A 19,772-nucleotide genomic window follows, 5' to 3' on the forward strand; every position below is an offset into this window, starting at 1 on the left:
CATATATACGTATACATGTGAGTGGAGATTTCCATGGAAGTACTAGTATAAGTAAGTACATCGGTTAGTATTATTGACAAATCTATGTATGGGCTTTGCATAACCAAATCTCATAACTTGGTGATATATTATCAGATGGGGCAAATTTGTTCGATAAGCACTTCAATGATATGAAGCCTGAGACATGCTATTACGTTTTCTTGCACCCACAAACTTAATACGAACCTCTGTTAGCTCTCATTGCTATTATGCCAATGTCATTTTCATGTTTCTAAGATAAGATACACGTAGAGACATGACTTTTAATAAACCTACAAGATTTTTGAATTCAAAACGTTTTTGATGTGTATACACAAATGAGTGAACAAGTATGTACCAAGTTTCAATATCCATACCGCAAGGTTCGTAGGAGAATGCAACACTCCACTAGTGTGTTAATTTTCATCTTTATCTTAACACAAATGTATGTACTTTTTAGTTAATTTAAGAATATTATGAATTTGTATTACTTTTTATGTGTAATAAAAGTCTGAATGAGTACGTAATAAGTCTTGATCTCTATATCAAAGCATCATAACAGAATCCACCCATCTTATTCCTTTCGTTTCTTCATCCTCGATCAATTCCTTTTCCAATTCCCTTGACGATTCTATTGAACTACAGATTCCCTACTACTCTACAAACCTTGAGATCGACTCATGATCTGATTCTCTCATATTAAACCCCAATTTGTTCTACCCAGACCACCCTCAAATCAACAATAATTAAAAAAGGTCAATGAAAACGAGCACGTAATTATTCAGTTGATTCTAGACGATCTCACCACTGTAACCTGAAAACGACCCAAATTATTTTTAGGTGGCCCATAATTCACGCAAAACTAAATTATAACTAGTTCCCCATCACCATCTTATTACTGTTTACTCCCTTTAATTAACCATTATTTCCTTTGTGGTCACAACAAAAACAAAGTTTATTATTTTAACCCACCAAAAAGTAAAGTCATTGCAGTACGTCACTTGCAGTGTTCATCAGTGGTTGGTTCTTCTCCCTCAATCATTACTATATCTCCGATCAATCACCCACCGGCTTCGTGCCTCCGACCGACTGGACTCGACTCGGCTCGGCCTAAGCCGACGTCAGCAACTCTCCCTTACTCATTGGCTCTTTGCCCCTTCGGCTTATGCCTTTTCGACACGTGTCTCCACTGGAACGGCAACTAGTCCTTCGTTGTTTCTTCACGACTAAGCTTAAAACGCTAGTCTCTTTCACGGGCCCTCGAAGGGCTTACGTCATCCCTTTTCTAAAAGCTCGCGGCCCACTCCTATAGTGCCGCCTGACTCAAAAGCTAAGAGCTGTACAGACACGGCTTGCTTCAGTCACATATTTTCGGACGGAAATACCCTTACTGAGGAGGTGGTATTACTCGTTTTGCCCGGGCCGGTGGGGCTTTAAATATGGGACTCCTACGCTTCGTTTCTTCCCTTTCCTCCTCCTCCCTCCCTCCCTTAGTAATTTCGAGCTTCTGTCCAGTTAAGCCATGTTGTCTACTATTCCCGCCATGCTTCCTTCAGAAACCCTTCTTCATTTTCCGGCTTTCGATCCCGGGTTCAACCCCGGGGGCTTTACCCCGTGGGAGTCGGAACTTTGTCCGGCTATCAAGTATTCCCCCAAACCCGTAATCTCCAACCCCAGTTCAGATGCTGACCAAACCCCATCCCCCAATCCGGTCATTTCCAGCTCCGGTTCGGATGACGACCCAAACCGGCCGGGCCGGTCCGGCCCAGACCATGCGAAGTCATGCCCGATTAACGGCTCGAAGCGTACGGTGTCGGTTTCGCCGGTGGACGAGCGGAAGCGGAGGCGGATGATATCGAACCGGGAGTCGGCGAGGCGGTCGAGGATGCGAAAACAAAAGCACATAGAAAACCTAAGGACACAGGTCAACAGGCTTAGAATTGAGAACCGGGAACTGAACAACCGGCTCCGGTTTGTCATTTACCATTTTCAGAGGGTACATACGGACAACGATATGCTCCGAGCCGAGCACACGATGCTCCAACAGAAGTTATCGGACATACGCCAAATTTTGGTTTTCCGGCAACTCCAGCACATGTCATCTGCATGGCCATGCGATACCGTTATTACAGAACAAACGCATCACTAATCACGTAATTGATGATATTTATAATCGATATAAACGTCATTAATTTTCCGTAAAACGAAAAATCAAAGAGCCATCCCTCTCTTCCTCTCGTCATTATCTAGATTGCTCTGTAAATTATATATAAATTAAAGCTGCTAAAGTGAATGAGTGGGGTAGGTCTTTTTGGTGATTTTTGGCAACAAAAGTGGGTTTGGAAAATGATGGTTTTTCTTGTGGAGACCCTGGGGGTTACTATATTATATATTTTGTAAAAAAAAAAAAATTAGCCAATTATGTTTTGTTTGTGGAATCATTTTGTAGCTTCTTCTTGTTTGGTATTACCAAATCGATCTTTTCATTCAAGCTCCACTAGTCTCCAATATGTTTCATATAATGTGTCGGTCACGGTCACACTGAAACTTGTGCCAATGTGCTGCCAATGTTTCCATTACATATCGATATCGTGCTACTTAGTTTATAACTACGGATGTCCTTGATAATATATGATGAAAGCACTAACCTAAAAATGGAGGGAGACGTATGAAATTACGAATGGATCTTATCGGAAAAGGAATTTATGGAAACGAATATTCTAAGGTTAAGATTGTCTTTAAAACATATAAACTACTTCCTTTATTAGATGTAAAGACTAAAGAGATGCCAAAATCAACAGTCAAGCAATGGTCTTCTACTTTTTTAGGGTTTTACTTTTGAATAGTGACTAATGATGGAGGTATCACGCTTACCCATTAATCATGTCTATCACAATTGCTTAAAAAACAATTCATGTCTATCATAAAGATGAACTCCCACAGTCCCACTTAATCTATTAGAGAAAATCTTGCTAACAGTGTATGAAATAAAGCTCATTATAAATTTTATATGGGTCCTTAATCTAAAACACCAAAATAAGAAAAGATCCCACTTATCCCAGCAACAGATTTTTATTCCCACCTTCACAGTTTAACGTTAAATAACCATTTTGCCCTAAGCCTAATTAATAAATTACAACATTGCCACTCTCTCTCTCTCTCTCTCTCTCTCTCTCTCTCTCTCTCTCTCTCTCTCTCTCTCTCGCTTCAAATCGAGGTCAAGTGACTCGCTGTACCAGTAAAACGTGCCGGCCGGCGACGTCGAGCTTAAAGTCAGAAGAAATCGACATCGAGCTTCGGTGCAGGAGCAGTATGATTCGGCACGACGAGGTGGATGTGGCGATCGAAGTCAGTGGCTACTCCGACGAGGACTGGAGGTTCGGAGAGGTGAGAGAGGTCGGCGGAGAGCTCCGGAGGTGATTCGATCCAGTGGTTTTGGTCTGACTATTGATTGGGGTGCCCAAATCAATTTCTAGTTTTTTTTTTTTTTTTTTTTTTTTTTTTCTGTAATCAAAGTTTTATTTGTCTAAATTTAGGGATATTAGTTCTCATTCTAGCAACTGAAAGTCCTATTGGGGGGCAATAGACGTCTATTGGGGGGCAATACATGGCTGATAGTTATCTATTGGGGGGCAATACATGGCTAATAGTCTTCTATTGGGGGCAATAGACATCTATTAAGGGGCAATAAACGTCTATTGCCCTTCTATTAGGGGACAATAGATGTCTGTTGGGGGCAAAAAAACTTTCCGGTGAGATTTTCAGCAAATTTCGGTGGGCGGCAGCCGGTGACCGGATTCAGGCGGCCGGTGGCTGGACTCCGGCGGTCGGTGATCGGGCTCTGGCGAATTCTCTCATGGTTTCTCTCTCTTCCATTCTCTCTCTCTCTCTCTCTCTCTCTCTCTCTCTCTCTCTCTAAGTAACAAAAGGGTGAGGATAAAATGGTATTAAAAAAATTAAAAAACAAAAAAAAAATCTTAATGGGGTATTAGGGAAGACCTCCTTAGAGTGTTTTGGATAAGAGAGAATTAAAAAAACTTAATAGGGTAAGTGGGAAAAAAATCTCTAAAAATGGTGTAAATGGACAAAAACCCATTTTATATACTTAAAGTTATAAATCATTCACTTTAGTACACGAATTTATTAGTCCGACACAGAGCCGGACTTGACATGAGACCCGTGAGTCAGCCGTCTCATGCTCAGTGTCTCGTCGGGGCCTAATTTTTTTTTCTTGGGGATATTAAAAAAATTATTATGTAAATCAAATGTAAATCTTTTACTAAACAATAAGATTGGTTTAGTTTGCAAGTTGCATTCATTTCTTTTATGTTACTCCTAGCCTAGGTTCAGATCCCTTTTATGTTGTGCGTTTATTTTTCTTTTCAATTTTTTTTTGTAAATATTGTTTTGGCTTTTATTTTTTCTTTTCTATAAAAAAATGTAGGTCCATTTTTATTTTTCACCTAAAGCCTCAAAATCACAAGTCTAGGTTTGCCTCGACACACTATCTACATGCGACGTCAATAACATTATTAACTCATATGTCATTATTCATTTATCAAAGGATAATTTAGTGCTCTCTCCCTCCCTGCCTCCTTTGTCAAAGGATAATTTAGTTCTCTCTCTCCCTCCCTCCCTCCTCCACCACCTTCCAAATCCACACCCACCAAACTTAACTCCAATTCTAATCCCACCAAAACTCTAATTTTAGTCCCAACCCCATCCCCACCATAACCCCTATGCCTCTTCACCTCCTACGATTACAACCCTTATTCCCAATCCTACCCTCCATCACTGTCGTACTTTTCACCCTCGTCACGACTCAAAATCTGACTCGTAATTAAGGCGTCTTCCCTAGCCTTTCGCTCCTAAAGTCGTCGACAAGTTCTTGCTCCGCACCACGCTCAACGCTATGGCGGCACCTCACCATCAGTTATGGTCTTTTTTAGATTGTTTTCAACATTTAAGGATGATAACATGAAAGTTCTTTGAGAAGTACTACCACCGCTCCGAGTGGGAAGTCCAAGTTCTAATCTGACTCTCCAACCCGAACTCGTAGCCATTTTTGCCGTCCTCCTTGAATCCTTTCAGAGCCTCAAGCACAAGGTCATTAAAACCATTGTGGACGATGAGCCGCAGATCCTCTGCAAACACCAGAGGAACCTCACGCACTGGATCAACAAGAACATCAAAGTCAGGCTGAAGAAAGCCAAGTCTGCCCAGATAAGCTCGGTCAGTCAATGCAAGCAGTAATTATGAGATTAAATGTTGTGGAGGAAACTGATGATGAAAGGTGGTGATGCTGCATTGTGCAAGCAGGGGAGGGAGAGAGAGAGAGAGAGAGAGAGAGAGAGAGAGAGAGAGAGAGAGAGAGAGAGAGAGAGAGAGAGAGAGAGAGAGAGAGAGAGAGAGAGAGAGAGAGAGAGAGAGACAGAGACAGAGACAGAGAGACAGAGACAGCTGGGTGCCTAGAGTGAAAATCTGAAGAGGCCAAATTACCCCTCAAATTATGTTAGGTGGCACACTTATTAACAGCGTCATTGACATCATGTACAAATAGTAGGTCCGGGTTCTAAGTTTATAACTTTAGGTATATAGATTTATAGTGGGCTTTATTTCATGTACTGTTAAGAACAATTTTCCAATTCATTAATCCACATACTAAACTTCAATTTTCATGACTAATATATACACAATTGGCACATGAATCTATACTATTATTCAGAGAAGAGAAACGTCAGCCAAAACAGAAAAATTTTACCAAAATATCCCTCAAATATTAAAAAACATTTGAATTGAAATATTTAAAAAAGACAAAATGGTCAATTCACAAATAAAAGAAAAACAAAAGAAATTTAACAAAAAAAATCAAAAATAAAAAACAAAATATATGCAGTAATTTTCTCCACATTCTGTGGAATAACTTCCCACGCAGCCCAGTACCATTTGATCTAGTGGCATAAGTCTCCCCTTTATAAGTGGGAGATCGTGAGTTCAACTCACAAAAGATTAGTTGTTGATATGATAAAAAAAAAAATTAAAAAAAAACTTCCCACTTAATTATCTACACCCATAGAGTGTGTTTGAAGTCTAGTATACAAGAACTAAAAGCGATATATAATGAAAATATAAGGACAGAATGTGTTTTCTGGAAAATGGGGATTGCAAGGCACGTATCAATCCTTACTGGGCAGAAACCAAAAATTTCACACAGAACACTAGATTTTTGGTTACGCAGTGAAAACCTCAAATATGAGATTAAAAACACTGCGGAGCTCTTACTCTTGAGAACCCAAAATAAGAACAATTAATTTATGATGAAGGATATGTTCTTTGCAAACTCAAGTAGCACTAGCTCGGCTACAATCACTAGACAAAACTAATGAGAAGTTTGTCTTTCAATCTCGAACTCCTTCTTCACTTGAACGATCACCAACTATCGCTCTTCTTTTTTCACAGCCTCTCTATTGATCTCAAGAGAATTTATGCATATGAGAAACACGACCAAGACACTTAAACATGGAACAAGAGCCTTTGACTCTTATGACAAAACCAATCTCAAGCAAGCAAGACCTCAAAACTAATTCTTACCTCCCTAACCTGTGATCGTCCCTCTTTCTCAATATATGAATATGTGCCGTGCAAAACACAATCAAATAGATTTCTACCCTAATACCACTTCTATAAGGAAACAATCTTTTGTGTTAAAGATAAACAATTAAAGACACCAAATTCTAAAATACTTAGGAAATCAATTACACAATTTGGCAAACAGAAAAATATCTTTAAATAAAGAATATTAAATCTCAAAGATACTTTCCTAGACCAACCACTAATCTACCATGTATGCATGGATGCATTTACCTAAGATTCTCTTGGATCAGCTTGGGAGACACTTCATCGTTTTGTATGGGAATGCCAATATACCAAGTTGGTCAAAACTTGTACCTACAATCTCGCCTTTTGGCATTCCTATACAAAACACATCTAATCAACACAAACTCCCCCTCAACAAGTATAGGAGAGACATCACAATTCATCATCCATACTTTTCCTGAAACACTTATCACACAATCGATAAAATACACAAGATAGAATAATGTTACCATTGTTTAAACAAAGCATGTAAATCCAACAGATCACATAAAGATCACACATCACATTTAACATCATATTTCTCCCCCTTTTTGAATAGGGATGCTAGAGGACTAGGGGTGGTCATCCCTAAGTGCACGAATAGTGGACCTCAATTGCACCCAATGGAAAGAAAGTAATCATGTAAACTCCAAAGAAGATAGAACTCATGGATGTGGCCAAGTACTGAAACTCCCCGTTAATCAATTATGTCATGAAGAATGCAATCACACAATACTTTGGTTTGTATCCAATTGTTAAGGATAGATTTAATTTGCATAGCTTTTCTAACAAGAGCAAGACCACATATCCATACACAAGAGTGCAACAAAATAAGTTCACATGAGTGAATCGTTTCCGACAACCACAAGGTAAGTTAGAAGATGAACGAGTATTCTATACCTTTTGTTGTGTAGAGTGGACATATCTCAAGATGGAGTGTGTAACATTTGTGGAAACCTGAAAAGCAAAGCTCACATATGAAACAAATTTAAGCATGTAAACTTTATTCCCCCTTATAACACCGTGTGGGCATGATTTTGAATTTTTCTTTTTGCCTTTCACACAAAGTAACATTTTTTTTAAGAAGACTACGACCTATGTAACGAGTATTATGCTAGCAGCTCCTAAGTCAGATGACTTTAGGATACTAGATGTAACAAGGACATCCCAAAGAGCACATCTACTAGAGTCAATAGTCTCAAAATCCACTGGGGTGGCCAAACCATTCCTGTTTCTTTCCAATCCTCATATCGTTCGTCACAACCAAGGCTTGTTTACTTTGGGAATAGTCTGGCCATGCTCCACAAAATATTGTACCTTTTTAACAAGGAGCAACAACAACATTAAACAACTTCGTATGTGAGTATTGAGAACAAGTCAGCCACAAACATTACCTACCACCATGTTGAGGATGTGTGCATGTGATGAGCCAAAGTGATAGAGAATATGTTGTTCATGCTCACGATTACAGAGTGATGCAAGAACAAATTCAAAACATGCTAAGCACCTCATTGCACGCAGATTTAAGAAAAGGAGTATAGCCCTAGTCAATCTAAGTTCAAATTAATCTGTCAGACACTTGGGGATACAAACCACCATTTCAATCCTAAATTTCCAGAAACTGATCCTAACAATGCAGAAACGTAAATAATAATGCACATATACTACCATGAAGACATACAACATAAATGATGTAAAGAGATATGAAAATTAAGGAAGAGTCTCAGAACTTAGAACACCAAAGGCACTTCTAAGTGATTCAAAACGAGTATTCTCCAAGGGTTTCTGTAAACGAATCAGCCAAATGATGTTATAGGAACAGCCGCACACTCAAGCATATTATCAAGATTATCCATATGAGCAGAAAAACAATTATTAGAACCTTTTTTAATCCAGATTTGCTTCTGCTTCAAATTTTTCTCTTTGGGGATTGCAATGTACTTTGCAATCATGTTGATCAACTTCAGATGCTCTTTCAGCTCAGCTTGCAGCGATGCAGTTGGGCTAATTTTTGATGCTTTCCTCTGATTTTGAGTGACCTTGTGAAGTATATTACACCTAGGACGTATGTGTCCCAATTTTCCGCAATAATGACAAGTAGCAATGATGTTTTTGGAGTTATGAATATACCTGGGTTGACGCACAGAGGTGTGCTTGTCAGAACTTACCGAAAAGCTTTTTTGATGTGATTGGATGGCTTCACGAGGTTCTGGTCTTACAACCAATTCGGTGGCAGACTTGTTGTCACTAGAGCTTGGTGACTGACTTGATAAACTCTCACCTTCTACACTTTTTACAAATGCCAAAGGTTTGCAAGACTCATCATTATATCCTAATCCTTCTTTATTACAATGAGCTTTGCCAAATCCAATCATTTTAGAGACTTTTTCAGACCTTATAGAGAACTTGTTAAAGCTTTCCTTAATCCTTGATAATTCTTCCTGCAATTTCTCATTTTCAAGGGTTAGAGAAACATTTAAAGAGGATTTAGCCTTAATTTCAACCTGCAAAACTTTGATTTTGTTAGTAATCTCATCATGCTCCTTGTCCCAGTCTTGAGACTTGACCTTACCCTGCAAAACTTTAATCTTATCAACAAGGTCAATACGTTCTTCTTCCCATTCTTTCAAAGATATTTCAAATTTTTGCTCAAATTTTTCTTTCTCACCTCTTAAGGATTCGACTTCCTCTTCAAGTTTATTATTTTTTCTAAGAACAATTCTTGAGGCATAATACAATTGCTTGCATTTTTCATTTGTTTCTTCATCAAGATTGTCATATTCTAAATCAGAGACATCAGATAATTCAGAATCAAAAGAGGAAGTAAGAGCAAGATTTACCTCTTCGCCATCGGATTGAAAGTCTTCATCATTGTCACTCCAAGTAGACTTTAAAGCCTTGTTTCCACACAAATTATACCTCTTATCGCCACAATCGGCAGTAAGATGTCCAATTCCACCACACTCAAAATATTGAGGCTTGTTAGGAAAAATTTTCGAAGAGTTTTTGTTTTTTTTTTAAATTTTTTTGAACTCTTTTGTCAACAAAGCTAAATCCACAGACTCATCAACAATATAATCTTTCTTTTTAATGGAGGAAAAAGCAACGCATTATACCTTTTTTTAGGCTTGAGTCTCATCTCAAAAGTTTTGAGATTTCCTACCAGTTCGTCAAGAGAATAGGTGTCCAGGTTTTGAGCTTCCTCTATAGCTGTCTGTTTGGATTGAAACTTTGATGAAAGAGACCTAAGGATTTTCTTGACGATTCAATGCTCTTCAAAAGGATCATTAAGACTGCGACACTGACTTGTCACATTCAAAAGACGAGCATGAAAATTATCTATTGATTCATTTCCCCCCACTGGCATGTTCTCAAACTCTAAGACAAGTCTCTGAAGCTTCTGACCTCTAACCTTTTTATTTCCTTCATAAGTGACTTGAAGAATATCTCATGCTTGTTTAGCCGGGTCACAATGGTTGATTCTCACCATCTCCTTCTTGGATAAAGTTGTGTATAAGGAATTCCATGCCTTGAAATCACAACTTCTATTCTGAACCTCCTCTTCTGTCCATTCCTTCCTAGGCTTAAGAACTCTTGCAGATGTCCCTTCTACTTTCTTTGAGCCTTCAGCCTTGGTTGGGTGTTCCCATCCAGTCTCAACTATATTCCACATATTTTCATATTGAGAGTAGAGGAATGCCCTCAACATGATCTTCCATTGTGAATAATCCTCACCATCAAACAAAGGCGAGCAATTTATGGAATTGGAGGCTCTGTCACGTTCACGTTCCATCCTTCACCACGGATCAACTAAAAACCTTTAGAACCTGCTTTGATGCCAAGTGAAAATACAAGGACATAATGTGTTTTCTGAAAAATGGGGATTGCAAGGCACGTATCAATCCTTACTGGGCAGAAACCAAAATTTTCACACAGAACACCAGAATTTTGGGTACGCAGTGAAAACCTCAAATATGAGATTAAAAACACTACGGGGCTCTTACTTTTGAGAACCCAAAATAAGAACAATTAACTTATTGTAGAAAGTGATTTTCATTACCTTTGTTTATACAATAATACAACTTATATAGCAGCAAATATGCTGCTGTTACATAGAGAGAATAAAGTGCATTTACAACAAATATAAAACATATCCTAAACTGATGCTATCACAGTAATTACACAGCAAAGAAGAAACGGTAGTCTAAGTTATGGCTTGATTGTAGCCAATGATATAGGCTCTCTAACATCCCCCCTCAAACTTGACGGTTCCGGACGGATAAGTTTGTGAGTAAGAAGAGCATGACGGTGCTTGTGAAGTGGTTTGGTAAGAAGATCGGCTGGCTGATCAATGGATGGTATAAAGCAAACACGATGACTACTAAGAGCCACCTTCTCACGAACATAGTGATAATCAAGTTCAATATGCTTAGTTCGGGCATGGAACACTGGATTAGAAGCCATGTATGTTGCACTAAGGTTATCACAATGCAATAGAATAGGAAATTGGATGTGTGCACCCAATTCATAAAGTAGGAAGGCTAACCAAGTGGTCTCGGCACTAGCATGAGAAAGAGCCCTGTATTCAGACTCGGCGCTGGAACGAGCAACGCTAGGCTGCTTTTTGGAACACCAAGAGATCAAGTTAGTGCCGAAATAACAAAGATAGGCAGAGGTAGATCGACGAGAATCAGGACAACCAGCCCAATCAGCATCCGAATAGGCAGCAAGATGAGTAGGCTGACGTTGGGGACTGAAAAACAAGCCATGATCAAGAGTCCCTTTGATGTAGCGAAGAATACGTTTGGCAGCAATCAGATGTGGTGTGCGGGGGTGACTCATGAACTGAGAAATAGAATTCACTGCAAAGGCAATATCAGGGCGAGTGATAGTCAAATATTGGATAGAGCCAACAATTACTCGAAATGTCGTAGGATTGGCAAGAGTGTCTCCGTCGTTGGCAGTAAGGATGGCCTTGGCAGACATGGGTGTGCTAACCGGTTGACTAAGCAGCATATCATGCTTCACAAGTAGATCATAGGCATACTTAAGTTGGTTGATGTGAAGTCCATGATTGTGAGAGGAGACCTGTAAACCAAGGAAGTAATGCAGAGGACCAAGGTCCTTAATGTCAAAACCACGACCCAATGCATCAATAAATCCTTGGAGAAGCTGATTGTCACTACCCGTAACCACAATGTCATCAACATACAACAAAAAATAAATAGTGTGCACTCCATGACGAAAAATGAATAGAGAAGAGTCTGCCAAACTTTGAACAAAACCAACCGACAATAGGAAAGACGTCATTCGGTGAAACCAAGCATGAGGAGCTTGCTTGAGACCGTAAAGTGCCTTGTTGAGTTTGCAAACGTGAGATGGCCGGGATGGATCAATAAACCCTGGTGGTTGAGTCATATATACATCCTCCTTGAGAAAACCATGAAGAAATGCATTCTTGACGTCCAATTGCTGAAGTGACAAGCCTCTAGATACAGCAAGACAAAGCACAATTCGAATAGTGGCAGGTTTAATCACAGGACTGAAGGTTTAGGACAAGGGGAGGTTACCAGTATGGGAAATGGGCATTGAGTCCCCATTACCCATATATACACTATGAGGCCCTCCATAAGATTTTGGATTGTTGACAGGCATGGCTGTCATATGGTGGGTTGCACCGGTGTCCGGGTACCAATTTGGATCAGCAGCATAGTGGACCCCAACAAAATAGGGAGGAGTACTTGGGCGGGATAACCTTTGTGGGCATGGAGAAGAAGTGGAAGCCCAAGTAGGAGAAGAGAACAGGTGATGCTGCATCGCGGAGATAGGCCAAATCTGATCTGGTCTGGTCAGGAACATTGCTCTAAAGGAGAGATGCAGGAGGACAAGATTGAAGAACAATACGTGAGAAGAAGAGAAGGATCCTAGACCTAGGCTGATACCATGTAGAAAGTGATTTTCATTACCTTTGTTTATACAACAATACATCTTATATAGCAGCATATATGCTGCTGTTACATAGAGAGAATAAAGTGCATTTACAACAAATATAAAACATATCCTGAACTGATGCTATCACAGTAATTACACAGCAAAGCAGAAACGGTAGTCTAAGTTATGGCTTGATTGTAGCCAATAATTTAGGCTCTCTAACACTTATGATGAATGATATGTTCTTTACAAACTCAAGTAGCACTAGGTCGGCTACAATCACTAGACAAAACTAATGAGAAGTTTGTCTTCAATCTTGAACTCCTTCTTCACTTGAATGATCACCAATTATCGCTCTTCTTTCTTCACAGCCTCTCTACTGATCTCAAGAGAATTTATGCATATGAGAAACACGACCAAGATACTTAAACATGGAACAAGTGCCTTTGACTCTTATGACAAAACCAATCTCAAGCAAGCAAGACCTCAAAACTGATTCTTACCTCCCTAACCTATGACCATCCCTCTTTCTCAATATATGAATAGGTGCCTTGCAAAACACAATCAAACAGATTTCACCTTAATACCACTTCTACAAGGAAACAATCTTTTGTGTTAAAGATAAATAATTAAAGACATCAAATTCTAAAATATTTCGGAAATCAATTACACAATTTGGCAAACAGAAAAATATCTTTAAATAAAAAATATTAAACTCCAAAGATACTTTCCTAGACCAACCACTAATTTACCATGTATGCATGGATGCATTTACCTGAGATTCTCTTGGATCAGCTTGGGAGACACTTCACCGTTTTGTATGGGAATGTCAATCCACCAAGTTGGTCAAAACTTATACCTACATATAATAATACGACATAATAAATTTTTTGACTTCTAATGTCATGATATAAGAGAAAGTAATCGATCGAACTTGTGAGTTGAGAGTTGAGACTTCAAATCAAGGGTAGATGCTTCCAAGTTCCAACCACTGAGAAATACTATAGACCTATTATGTTATGTAAGTTACTAATATTTTTTGGGGAGCTTCAACTTGCACTTAAAAAAATGGATTAATTTCAGTTTAGTACCCTGTGGTTTGGGGGTAACATCATGTCAGTCCCTGCTCTTTCAATTTGATCAGCAACACCCCTGTACTTTTAATTTCAATCAGCCGTGCCCAAATTTTACTGTTCCGTCCAAATTTTACTTTGTCAATCCAATCAAAGTTAACGTTCAAATTGGACGGAACAGTAAAATTTGGGCACGGCTGATTGAAATTGAAAGCACAGGGGTGTTGCTGATCAAATTGAAAGAGCAGGGACTGACATGATGTTACTCTCAAACCACAGGGTACTAAACTGAAATTTATCCTTAAAAAATTGTTCAAATCTGTGTCTCTTTTTTTTTTTTTTGGGACAATACCAATTTATTGATAAAATGATTCACAAGAACAGAGGATTCAAGATTGTTGTGCGAAGAATCGTACTTGTATTGTCCATAATGGTCACATATGTTAGGAACAGTCAAAGAGATGTTTTCAGAGATTGCCGTTAGAAGAGTCGGTACAAGTTTCGTCCACAACGGTCACATATGTTGGAAGCAGTTGAAGAGATGTTTTCTGGTTTTTCCTTCTGCATCTTAGGTAGATCATGTTCCAGAACATCTGAGATTGCCTTCGATCCTTCTTGGAGCTCTTCCAAACTCATGGAGAGTGGAGGAGTCAATCTGATAATAGTATCATGAGTTGGCTTGGCAAGAACTCCTCTCTCCTTCAACTTTAATCAATCTGTGTCTTTCTTTTTATATATTCAAATTTCAATTTCAAGCAAAGTACAATTCCTAGTGTGCTTTTCCCTATACCACAATGGATTGGTTTTGGATCAAGTCCAAAGTAGATTAGTGTATAAACTTTAGGTGATTAGTGACTTTAATATCATAATTTAAGGTAGGAGGGGGGCCACGAGTTTTTTATGTTTTGCATTTTAGTTTGTTAATTGATTAAAGGGGCCACGAGTTGTGATCAAATACGTAATCCAATCAGTGCATAACATAAAAAAGAATGCAATCGTCACTCCTATTTTAATGAAAAGTATATATATTTTAATTAATCACAGGATGAAGATAGTAACGCTGTACAGGGAGCTGCAAAATGTGCAACTGAAAGGGCACTTCACTATGTATAAGTCTGGTATGAGCTCCGGGAGGTTGGCTTCTTTTTTATAGCTAGGGGTGGCAATTAGGGTTTGATTGTCGGTGGTAGTGTTTAGACACATATTGTGGACTAATTGTATCCACATGAATACAACATGATTAACTTTCCAGTTTCCACGTGACACGATCCTGATAGTTACATATGTTGAATTGACTAATTGTATATGGACTTATAAAACACATTATAATTAAATTTATACATTCTAAGTTAATTATTTGGTTTTTCCGCTGTCAAAGTTAGAACTTAGATTACAATCTATTATGCCCTTGTCAGTCCTCTTTCTGCTAGCAATGGGTGATTTGTTAGACAGAGGTATATGCTTCTCAGTAATTGAGTTGACATAATCAATTAGATTTTAACATGGAGACGATAATGTGTAACACAAAATAATATACCTGAACCATTTGTTAATAAGATGTCAATGCATAATTTACTTGTAGTAGTGTTGATAATTAAATAACCTTATTATGAATTGAACATGATTAAAACTTGACCTACTTTTCTTCATTATTTATTGAGGTTAGAACTAGATACATCTAATGTTCCGCACTAAAATCAAGGATGTTTAAATCACAAATTTTCTGAATGGGACTTTAGTAATAGTTTGGTATTAGAAATAAATAGACTGTTGGAAAAGTCTTGAATGATGATGACTATATATTCTTAGTTCACTTGAACCACTTGAAGGTCATGGAAAGTATGAAAATCATGATAATGAGTATGACTAATGAGCATAGATATTTATATTGTTTTACTAAAACTTGATAGTGATTTTTATGAAACTGTCCCTTAGGTGAGTAAATCTGATTTTAAGGCATGCTCATCTAAGGAACAGTTTTTAAGCGACTGTGAGGGATAAGTGAATCTGACGGTTGAAAATAAATACACAGTTTTAAGTTGTTATAATTTCTGCTTTAATACATGTGGTTTGATGCATTTGTCCCTCACAGTCTCTTGAAACTATCTCTTAGGTAAGCAAATCTGATTTTTATGATAGAAAACTCTTTTTACTCTAAGCTTGACTGCAATACCAAAAGAGTTCGCCATGGTGGGAGTAGGTATCGATGGTAACGTACCCAAATAAAACATCCTCTCTAAAAGGCATGATCGATGTCTGTGTTTCGTTCTTTAGAGTATGAAATGCAGGCGTCTCCATGCCTGTCCCTTTCTTTCTTCACTTCTAAGTTTTAAAAACCCTAATACTCGTTTTCCATAACAATCAACATGTACACGTGGCACTCCTGCAGTCGTTGATTCTAGCCTGTCACTTTCTCAACACTCATATTTAATCAATTTTCGTGAGTATGGATTTATGTTAATTTCCAGATCCCCTTAGAATATATGAAATTTGATTTGCTTAAAATGACGGTTCACAGCTCATATTATCTCACAGTCCAAGTGGAAGTTTTGATTTTGCGGTGCTGATGTAATTCTCCTTTTGATTAATAAAATGGCCCCAAAGTTGGGTATTCCACTTTTGTCATTAGGGTTTATAATCATTTGTTAAAACCCACTTGACCAGAACCGTCAATTAAAAAATTCCTTGTTTGTTAATTATGAATTGGGGTTTAGGGTTCATAATCTTTAATTAAGGCCTAAGATTGGGATTATGTCTTCTTTTCAGGTTTAGAAATGTTGGATGACCACGTTTGGTGTGACAAGTAACAACTACCAATTGAGTACGTACTCCAATGTTTCAATTAGGCTCGTATACAAAACCATGCCAAATTAATCTTATTAATTTATTTGTTGCAATTATTTGGATCCTCCCTGGTTCTAGGAACTTCCTCTTGTAGTTCTCAATGACATTCTTAAATCCTTCAAAAAGGTTTGAGGTGTGGAATATATTTCGGAAAGCAAGAAAGCTTCAGTGTATCCCAAATTAATAATGTGCGGAACAAATTTCTTCTCATGATATGTCATTTTAGTGAGTATTCATTAACTTAATAATCCTAATTAGGATTTTAACTATCATTTTTTGAGTTGAAAATATCAATCTATTATACATTTTAGCAAGCAGTGGAATAATGACTTATCCAAAAAACTGTCAATAGAAACCATTACATAGAACACACAACCTTAGCACACCCCTCACATGAGTATACTACTTAGCATAACCCTAACACACTCACCTTTTTTTTATTAAGCATAAAAATAAGAGACTAAATAACTCCGAAATCAAATAAAATTACGTACAAGGTTACTAGCTAGTTCCTTGTCGATCTTCGCTACTAGTTTTTTCTTCTTCTTTTGCTAGGGTAAACTAGTTTCTTGCATATAGGCTACTAGTTTACCCTTTATGCAAAAATATAGGTATTCAAGAGATGATAGTTTTTAAAATATGCAAAAATATTGGATATGCATCTAGCAATGTTACTCATTTACAATTATGGATGGAGCTTTGAATTTGAATTTCCCTCCTCGAATATAAATACATGTGTGTGTATGTGTGTGTCTATATATATATGTGTGTGTGTTATCTTATTTTACAAATTTCAAGAGATGATATATTTAAATAATTCAGATGTGCAATGTCAACTTTTGATTCAATATATTAGTATGGATATGCATAAGATCTTTCACTGTCCTCTTAACTAGTTAGATAATACTAACATGCATCGCTGAGAGACAGAAAATTGATTGATTGATCCTTAAAAAAATTGCTTGTGCATATATTATTTTCAGTGCAAAGTATCTTCAAGTTTTGGTTGGGCATTCTTTGCATCATTTCCACTGAAGAAATAAAAATTAATGCATAATCACGTATTTGTATTTAAAAGATGAATATGATAGATACCTACACGCTATAAGTCTACAAACTTCAACCTCAAATTTATACCACTCATCTTATATAAAAAGTCTTGGTACCGTGAAAGAACGCAGTATCATTATTTTCCAATTAAAATCAAGTACGTAACCTAATCGTACTTACTAAAGAATTTCATATAGAAAGAATGAAACCAAGAAACAATAATTTGTTGTTGTTGTTGAAGAATAGCCGTTTCGGCTGCTCTTAAGCCTTAAATAATAAAATTGCAGAAAATATAATGGGACATAGAGTCTAAACCCCAAGGTACAATAAACATTTTTTTTTGAGGGAAAAGGAATCAGGTTCCAATATATTACGACGTCACTGCGTCAAGCTAGAGGGGTTCAAGAAACCACTCTTAGTACAAGTACAAGCACAATACAGACTGCGAAAAGCAGCCAAAATCTCCTAATGAAACTACAAAAAGCAGCCAAATTATTACTAACCAAACTAGAAAAGAACAGCAACAAGTAAAACACCCAACACCTATCAAACCCTCAATCAAAGCCACTGATATAACAAGCATTGACGCCTAAGACCCTTATGGTGTACATCGCCACTCATCAAATCAGCATACAGCAACGATCAAGGGCAACAAGGGGATGAGTCGAGCCCTGCTCAATTATTCAAAGCAAGAAAAGGGAAAAGCTACCACTCTCCCAAAAGCCTAAAACAGGCCTGATCCAAACAGAAAAGGAAATAAGAGAAAAGGCTGTCTAGCTAGACCACAAGGAGCGGCCCAGGCAGGCCGAAGCCCAACATTGGCCAAAGCCCAACTCTTACCCCTCTCCTTCCCAGACCCGGCCACCCCAGGCTTCGAGAGAGCAATCTCCAATCACCAGTCTGGCGGCCGGCTGTGGACCTCCATCCTGGCCATGGTCAAGCCTGGACCCTGACCAGTACCCTGACCTAGATCAACCGAGCCGGACACACACTGGTCGCCGCCTCCTCTCCGCTAATAACAAACCTCGGATACTGATCAACCCCTGCCGCCGAGAAATCACTCCGCTCCCTCAACCACCGCAGCCTAAACCGCCACCGATCGGAGCCGTCTCAAGCTTTCCTGTTGAAACACCGATCTGGAAACAACTCCGCCGACGAAATCAGAGGACTGCAGCGCCACTCCTTCCCCTCGCCGTCGTTGTCCCGTCGCCGCCTGGTCTGGGGACCATGAGATCGCCGTCGCCAGCTATCGAAACCCTAGGTTTCGCAAGCGAGGTCGCTCCGAAATCTCCGGAGGCCTCCTTAGTTTTTGATATATTAAATCGAGGGTTTCTAAGGTACAATAAACATTGACAGAATGTCTTGAAATAATATTAGGAGTCTCTATAAAATCTATGTATTCAAACATGCATCAACGAGTAAAGAGTGTTCTACTGGCTACTCTATTTGCATTTTGATATAGCGGTGACATAATAAAAAGATAACTCGAACCCGAAACATCAATAAACAAAGTGCAGCTTTCTCATTATGTTGCCGAGCAGACTTAATACCCGCGACACTTAGTTTCGTCCTACTACTAGGAGGTTGCGACAATTTGACAAGACAAGGAACTCACGGCCTAACTAAGGTAGACAAGGCACATAAGGTGCATAAACTGGGACATAGCCCATTTCACCCTATCACAGAACGATAGGGACTTATTGTAGGCATTGAGCCACATCTAACTAAAGTTAAAGACAAATTAAATAAAACCTAAAAAAGACTTGGCCCAAAGCAAAAGCCCAAGCCCAAGTCCATGAACCATCTAGCCTAGGCCCATGATGAGGACTGAGAGGAGCACCTCACCGAGAGCTCTCTTGGACAGCCATCGCTCTCCTTCCACCATCCTCACCCCGGCCACCACCGTAAGCAACCTGCACCACCTAACCCTCCTCCTATTCGGGAGAGATAACATCGGACATGCCGCTGTTGGTATGTATATACCTCCTAGGCACAAGTATTGGAAGCACAAGACTCGCCTAGCCGATGCAGAGCAAAGAAAGAGCTCCTAGCTAAGGGTCCTGATACCCCATGGGGCGATATCGGGAACCCCAAACGTCCCACACATAAGCAAAATGAAACCAAGCTCCCACAAACTTGCTACATTAAGGTCATCTCCAACACCCCAAAGAGGTAACTGTTTACTATCGCTTTCCATTATCATTATCTTATAACGATACT

At 38.7% G+C, this 19,772-nt stretch overlaps 1 protein-coding gene across 1 annotated transcript; it reads left to right on the forward strand.

The window, feature by feature from the left end:
- The first annotated feature begins 1,472 nt into the window (after positions 1-1,472).
- Positions 1,473-2,466, forward strand: LOC112187113 (light-inducible protein CPRF2). Its single transcript, XM_024325764.2, has one exon. The coding sequence runs from the start codon at positions 1,541-1,543 to the stop codon at positions 2,165-2,167; it is 627 nt and encodes a 208-aa protein (XP_024181532.1). The 5' UTR covers positions 1,473-1,540; the 3' UTR covers positions 2,168-2,466.
- Positions 2,467-19,772: the final 17,306 nt, after the last annotated feature.

The sequence above is a fragment of the Rosa chinensis genome, chromosome 2 (genome assembly GCF_002994745.2).
Source record: "Rosa chinensis cultivar Old Blush chromosome 2, RchiOBHm-V2, whole genome shotgun sequence".
Lineage (NCBI taxonomy): Eukaryota > Viridiplantae > Streptophyta > Magnoliopsida > Rosales > Rosaceae > Rosa > Rosa chinensis.

Excerpts from the sequence above, each read along its gene's own strand:
- LOC112187113 (XM_024325764.2), top strand. The coding sequence starts at position 1,541 with ATGTTGTCTACTATTCCCGCCATGCTTCCTTCAGAAACCCTTCTTCAT.